General features: G+C 41.1%; 1 protein-coding gene across 1 annotated transcript; it reads right to left on the bottom strand.

Moving 5' to 3' along the window:
• Positions 1–2432: 2432 nt before the first annotated feature.
• fbxo8 (F-box protein 8) lies at positions 2433–7681 on the bottom strand. Its single transcript, XM_010790263.1, has 3 exons — positions 7516–7681; positions 6627–6823; positions 2433–4593 (listed from the first exon to the last, which is right to left on the bottom strand). Exons 1-3 carry the CDS (start codon positions 7617–7619, stop codon positions 4406–4408), a joined length of 489 nt encoding a protein of 162 aa, XP_010788565.1. The 5' UTR covers positions 7620–7681; the 3' UTR covers positions 2433–4405.
• Between the last annotated feature and the right edge of the window lie 64 nt (positions 7682–7745).

The following is a 7745-nucleotide window of genomic DNA, read 5'->3' as shown; positions in this document are numbered from 1 at the left end:
TTTTCTTTTGCTGAAATTTTGCTAAACAAGATGTGGCAGTGAATAACATAAGGAAATCATGCAAATGCTTTTTTGTTCAGTATTGTTAGCCAGCAGAAAGTGACCTGTAATAAATTCTGACCAGACCACTAACAAGAGAAGCTGCTGCTACTCTCGTCTTTCACAAGTCTCGGTTTTCATTGCTGATATGTTTTCAAATATACACAGGATTAAATAGGAGCTGTCACTCTTTGTGGAACCTTTACCCTTGAGAATGTGAGTGTGTGTGATCTCTGTCTGCCCCCTGTTCTCTTTTCATTGGCAATACATAAAACATCACCACCCAGTCACACACACAGGTCAATGTGGTCAGAGGTCATATTGTGTCTGAAGGGATTTACTCTTTTGGCTGTTGATGTAACACACACACACACACACACACCACACACACACACACACCACACACACACATCACACACACAACACACACACACACACACACACACACACACACACACATCACACAACACACACACACACACCACACACACACACACACACACACATCCTTTTTTTTCCTTGGCTTTTAATCCCAAATCCTTTCGTTGTGTCCTTTGATTTCATCTCTTGCTGTCAGGTCGATGGATCTGTTGTACGCATTTAATCCCCTTCCTTTGTCATATGACCAATTTTTGACTACCTCACTGTCTGCTGGATGCCATGCACCAACATCTATGAATCCAATAGCACATCCACCAATGTCTGTTGAACAGCTAGCTCTGAAATCAGCATTTCCAAAAGGCTCTCCTTTAGAGGCCAACATCCACTGACTCTATCTCCTTCCTCATAGCTTAGCCCGTAACCAGAAAGACAGGTGTCTGGAAAACTCCAGTCACATGAATGCCCCCCTGTTTTAATGAGGCCCCCAGACATGTGCGTTCCAACACCCCTGCCTTGTATATGTCCGGTTGAATCGAACCCCCCCTGGGTGCGTTAGCGCGCTTGGTTGGGGCGGTTCATTTGGGTCGGTTGTGAACACAAGTCGCGAGAGCGCTGCTTAAGTGAACTAAACCCAACACGGACCTATGGTCCGCTAAAAAAATAAGGTGGTCTCGAGCGGCTTGCTTGCCGAAAACTCTGGAGCGTTCATTTGCTGGTGTGAAGCGGGCAGTCCGCCAGCCAAAAAAACATAGGAACGGCCAGTATTTACGTGTCACAAGAACGGCGGATATCTTCAAAAATCTTTAGCGAAAGAGTCTTTCAAGACATCCGCGGTTGTTTAGTTAAAGAGTAAAGCAGAATTAAGTGTTGAACAGTGTCGTGTAAAGTAAAAATTCTCCGTCAGCTACATAAAAGAAAAATATTCCGTTGTTACTGTTTGAACTAACGTAGCAACGGCAGGAACTGCTTCGATAGCGTTTTTGAGGAGCTTTTTGATTACAGATTTGAAAACATCGTTGCTTGCTTTAAAAGTAGTACAATTCATTATGTCAAACCTTGGAAAGTATCTAGATATCCCTGCCCTAATGCCAAAGTAACTGGCAACTGAATATGTGTTGCCGTCTGATGTCTATGTCTGGACCGCTGCGTAAAAAAGAGGGTTTATGCCCGTTACTTCTTCTCCGCTGTTTTTTAAAGGACGTTGTCTGATTATATAATCATATGCGCGGGCCGCTAGTGTCTGTTGATCTCCAGATTAACAGCAGCATGAGAATAACCTGCCGAAAGTGCCGATGCTCCATGGCGGAGGCTCCGCTAGAAATTGCCGGGATTTGCGTTTTTACCCCCTTATGTCTGACCAATGGTTGAACAGCATTTCCGAGCACATGACTTGTGTTTAAAGTTTATAGTCCGTTTGAGATTTGCCCGTGTGAACCTGGTGTGAACGCAAACCGAACCTTCTGAAAAATGAAACAATGTAACAAACTGTGGTCTGGTGCGCACCAGAGAGCGGACTATTAGGTGTGAATGCACCCAAAACTTCCTCAGTACATTGTTTCAGTCATACAGTCTTCTAGTAACCACAAAGAAAAACAACACAACAGGACGTGGATTTCCTAGATCATTTAAAGAAAACAATAACATTATGGTTATAAGTCAGTGTGCACCATCAGCAATAATATATATCTCCAATAATATACTTTTTTCCCCGAGTATAACCATGGTCAGATTTACAATCTAATGCAGAGAATCCTTACAGAGAATTTACTTTGAAAAAAATATACAAATTCATATTTGTTACAAATTGCAACTAGTTATCTAGGTTAGGATAAAAACACTTCATTAAAAAAATAGAGGTTTAAATAAAAAATGTCTGTCTTGCTGTTCCTGCTGCCTGTTAGCTGCGGCTACATGCTAGCTGCTGGGGCTCAGCGACTTCATGCTACTTTCAGGTCTGATGGGAATCAGTGCAGCGGAAAATATGTTTCATATTTAAATGTTAGAAGCCATCATTATGTCCACATTCGAGTTTATTGTACACTTCCATTTCAACAGATTTCCACGTCTCTTCTGTTTTGTAGTGCTGCCATCCACTTTCACTATTGCAAAAACCAATCCATTAAAAACTAATCACACATATTCCTGAACTGACACAAAGTAATCCATCATTTTTAACTACACAAATATTTTACCTTTTTTACTTTAACACACTGCTTATTATATGTTTAAAAAAAATCTGATTTGCCCATGACTGTGCACTGTTGATGATAAATTCATAATTTGAGATCAGTCATTTCTGGAAGAATGACAGTGCTTTTGACAGGATTACAGCTGGAGTGCTTGACAGTAATTATGACTACATGTCTAATTGAAATTGATGGATTATGCCATTAAGTCTTGGCAGCAATATCTTCCTGATATAAATTGAAGGCCAGGACTTCAGTAACTGACACTAAAGCTGTGGCAATGAGGGGTTAATATGTGTATGTTGTTAAAACACAAGAACTTCATGAACCTTATACAACTTACTGCTCTGTCCTCGTGTGACCAGTCAAGCGTCTGAACTGCAGGATGACTTGATAAACATCTGCTGTTCTACTTCACTTTACTTTGTCATCTCTACACTCTCGCCATGACCTTGGTACCGATGGCAGAATTAGATCCAGGTCCATCACAGACCCTCGCTTCACAAACACTTTTGTTTTAAGCAGCTAACAAGCAGCTGCTTCAGATCCGTCACCTTCAAAGCACAGAGATTAAATATTTCCCTCGTTTCATGTATATTAATACATTCAATTTCATACAGCTGGTTCCTGCCACACTGAAAATACTCAGTGTCTATTTACTCTTCCTTTCATGTGTGACCATGAGATGCAACATGAAACAATCCATTACAATCCACGCAGTCCTTAGGATTTACATGTTTCTAAAATTAGTTGTCTGTTTTTTTACTTTGCAAGTTTAAACAAACTTAAAATTGGACAGGTATGTTAGTGTGGCATTCTCCCCAGGAGAAAAAAAACATGTATTTGACTTAATTATAATATAAAATGACCTAAATTAACAAGTATTAAACATACAACTATAACAAACTTCATGCTTGATTCATATTCCTTCCATCACCTTAGCATCATCATCATTTGTATTTTAGATTTGAATATCCTATATTGGAATATTCCTGAGAGTGGACCAGCCCTATATGGCAGGTGTAGGCGTTGATTGGTGACACTCAGCCGACTGAAACGTCTTTTTTTACCTTGGTCCGTGCAGTTTGACGCCTTTATCTTGGAACACATATCACATATCTTACTTGTGTAAGATTAAGGATAACATTATTAACATATTATTGCATGAAAGTGTTGTTGTGTTTTTCATTTTGTCATAAAACTGAAAAGAGAAAGATGTAGTATGAGCCACAGAAAGCTGTTCCAGCTAGCTTTCTGCATGTTACGGCTGCATGATGTATGAAGGTGCAGCCATAGAGCTCCAAGGCACCTCCGTCATGAGTCCCGCTGGTAAATGCTGTTAGTGATATTAGTGAGTGGTCGTCAGTGCCACTTCCTAGAAGAAATAGCCAGAGTTTGTCCTACTAGTGAACCCAAAGCAGCTGTCCAATAGGAAAGCAGCAGGACTGTCCCGGCATGTGTGGCAGGCGGAGGGGGAAGCTCCTCCTCCACCCATCAGCAGTCACCATCCGTCAGTGCAGTGTCAGAGCTCGTCTTCATGGTTCCTCTTTAAAACTTCCTTCTTTGCAGTGACTTGGTTTTAAAGACACTTCAGATGTTTCACACCTCTGATACAAATCTAATAACATATCTGGTAGCAGAGTCTCTCACAGTGCAGTGGTGGATTTTATTGGTTTTTCTTAACCATTCTACCAAGACTCAGTGGTTGTGGTGAATATTGTTGAATCCATTTCCACAGTGTTCCGTTCTCCCCAGACATGTGTCCTATCTTCAGTGCAGTATGAGAGTTGGGACGGCAGCTACGCAGCCACGTGTCCGATCAGGTATATGTTGTCATAGAGATGGCCCACAAAGTCATCGGAGACATTATGTGCTGCTCGGCGAGTGTTCCTTATGAACTCCCTCTTGGACATCTTGTTTTTGACGTGGGGGCTGGTCAGGTCGATGGACAGCAGGATGAGACTGTAGCACAGCACGTACACAGCATCTGCGGGGGGGGGGGGAGAACATCAGGTGTGTGGGGCACTAACAGTCTAGTCCCAGCTCCTAGAGTCCTTTTGAGAACCAGGAAATGTTGAGTGTTATGTTGGAAATCTATAGTACGGGTCCCCCAGCCCAGCACATAGAAACTGCTGGATGCTAACTTGGCATTATAGTCCATGTAAACAATAATGAATAGCCCAACGAGAGTACAAACATGTCCACTTTCTGGTTAAAACTGCCACCTGGGATCCTAAAAAAATTCAGAAATTGACTCAAAATCCACTTTGGCTGAATTGGCCAAGTGATTTTTCATCTATTGTTATCGTTCGAAGCCCCACCCAGGGACCAAAGCACTATTTTGTATTAAGCTGGCACAGCGGGAAACAAGATACATTGTTGAAAAACGGCTTAGAAAACCTTTTCAGATAACCTGAAGGGGAAACCAGGAGACCATCCAAATACATGGGGTGGGCTTCTTACATATCTGGAGACAGATTCCAAAGGGTAGCCTTACTTTCAAGTTCACATTTGGATTGATAACAATTTTTACAAGAGAATAGGTAATAGATACGTTTGTTCTATATCTTATAATCATGGTTTTGTAACTATTGATATATAGGCTCTTTTTTACCCCACTTTTAACTGTATGGAGACAAACGAGCTGTTAACTATTTCCTCCCTGCAACTATAGTGTTTACTTAAACAGGTTTTATGTTATCTTGTTAATTATTTCAATACTATGTCCCTTTTTTTCTTTTTTTTCTTTTTTTACATTTGTACTTGTTTTTCTTGGTATATGTACACATTGTGAAGAAGGTAATGGTCAGACCTGGTGGGAGGGGTGAGGTTAGCTGTACACAAACCCTGCATTAGTGTTCCATATAGCTTGATTGCAGAATGCAGAACCCTGTCATGGATTTTAAGCATGGAATCCTAATATCAGATCGTAAACAAGTTATTATCTCTAATTCTATCTGAAAACGATTAATAAGACACATATTTATGGATAATGTCACAAATAAACTGTTAGCCTCTGCTGTGGCCAATCCTTTCCAAAGGGTGAAATGAGCGGCAGCCATCCATCTCTAGCCTTGGGCTCAAACCATTACACTAATCCTGCTAATCACATGAGCATGTCCGAGGAGTTACCAGCAACAGAGACTGTACGCTCGGCTGACATTAACAAAGCCCTCCATTGGTATATGCACAGTACATTGACCTACTGAAGCCAGTGATTACTTAAATAAAACCTTCACGGTTCACTTTCATATTGTGGATGAGCCGATTGGTCAGAAGTGTGGTAGCTTCAAAATAAAACAAATAAAATCCATACACCGTCAAATCTAAATGTTGACCAGATCATTGTTATTAATAAAATATATTCTCTCTACCTCAGAATTTACTGAATATATTTATGGTTTCATTCACTTCATTTGGGACATCCATTTGCATTCCTCTAGCGCCACCTTCAGGTGAAGAATACAATGTACACAACTGTGAGGAAATTAGTGTTCACAGCAACAAATGCATCATTTGAGTTTCCACTGATGTATCCCGTCTGTGTATATGAGAGCCTGTAACAAGAAATTGCAGGATAGAAAATCTTTAATCTAAAAAATGACATGTTCATTAACTCCAGTATAAGATATAACCATAACCAAATAATTTTTTTAACTTTAAAATGTTAAGTGTCCCCTTCAGCAAAAATCGTGGTTACATGTTGAAATTAATCCAAAAATAATTGAACGGGCATGAAATGAACTGTGTCCATTAAAGATTTTGTATTGCCATTCAAATTAATCTTCTGCAGTGTGTGTGTGTGTGTGTGTGTGTGTGTGTGTGTGTGTGTGTGTGTGTGTGTGTGTGTGTGTGTGTGTGTGTGTGTGTGTGTGTGTGTGTGTGTGTGTGTGTGTGTGTGTGTCTGTCTGTAGGGTATTAGTTATTTCATTTTCAAAGGTATCCTGGTGGATCATCCCAAAGAGCTGGCTAAATTCATCTTCTACACCAGTGTGTGTGCCATGCTATGCGTGTACTAACCAGGATTAAGGCCCAGATCTCGGACCAGGCCGGCGTTGCAGGTACAGAATCTGTGGCTGAACTTGGTGATGAGGGTCTCCAGATACTCGCCCCTCTCCTCGGGGGCGTGGATGTGTCTGAAAAAGTCCCTCAGAGCGTTGGGGAGAAACTGGTTACTGAAGTTATGGAGCGTCACCAACTCGTCCAGAACATCCCGCCTGCACACACAAAGACACATAGACTGAAAGGCATGATAGAAGCAATATTTATTCATTTTTACATGCAGCAATATCATTGTTTCATGTCTAGTTGCCAGCATAGTGAACCGGAAATGTTGAGTACCCCAAAGTTTTATGATAGAAATGTATAGGGGTCCCCAGCAGAGAGAAATGCAGGATGCTAACTAGCATATGTTGGGAAATTAATGGCATTATAGCCTAAGTGGACAATAGTTAATGAAAATGTTTTGGCCGATTTGAAGAATTTTGGAGTGTTGTTGGCCGTTAGTGGGGATGCTGAATCCATTAATGATAGTTAACAGGATTAAAAATGACAGTTTTAACCAGAAAGTGGCCAAATGTTTACCAATAAATGGACCCAGCAACATCAATAACCCCCAAAACCAATCCAAAACTGTCCAAATCGGCCAAGCCATTTTCATCAACAATTGTCCGCTATAATGGAAATGTATGCTAATTAACGTAATTTGTGGTAATTGTGCAAATTGCCCAACATATGCAAGTTAGCATCCAGCAGTTTCTATTCTTAATTTACATTTCTAACATTAAACTTTGAATGTCTCATCATTCCCTGATTCACAATATGACTATACAGTAGACAGTAGACCCAAACACCTTTCCACAGTTTCACATGGTAAAATGTTTCTGGGTGTTCCCTCTGTTCTTGTTACCTCTCATCCAGATAAACCCTCAGCATCTTCCAGTTGAGCCGTCTGGTGTAGAAGATGAATTTAGCCAGCTCTTTGGGATGATCCACCAGGATACCTTTGAACATGAAATAACTAATACCCTACAGACCCACACACACGCACGCACGCACGCACGCACGCACGCACGCACGCACGCACGCACGCACGCACGCACGCACGCACGCACGCACGCACGCACGCACACACACACA

This window comes from Notothenia coriiceps, unplaced genomic scaffold (assembly GCF_000735185.1).
Source record: "Notothenia coriiceps isolate Sejong01 unplaced genomic scaffold, NC01 NC01_scaffold00033951, whole genome shotgun sequence".
Taxonomy (NCBI): domain Eukaryota; kingdom Metazoa; phylum Chordata; class Actinopteri; order Perciformes; family Nototheniidae; genus Notothenia; species Notothenia coriiceps.
Note: the sequence above shows the minus strand (reverse complement) of the source record. Positions and strands in the feature narration are given on the sequence as shown.

Coding starts and splice junctions, on each gene's coding strand:
- fbxo8 (XM_010790263.1), bottom strand. CDS start 7,619: ATGTTCAAAGGTATCCTGGTGGATCATCCCAAAGAGCTGGCTAAATTC. Junction 6,824..7,515: donor AGGGTTTATCTGGATGAGAG/GTAACAAGAACA, acceptor TTGTGTGTGCAG/GCGGGATGTTCTGGACGAGT. Junction 4,594..6,626: donor AGATCTGGGCCTTAATCCTG/GTTAGTACACGC, acceptor CCCCCCCCGCAG/ATGCTGTGTACGTGCTGTGC.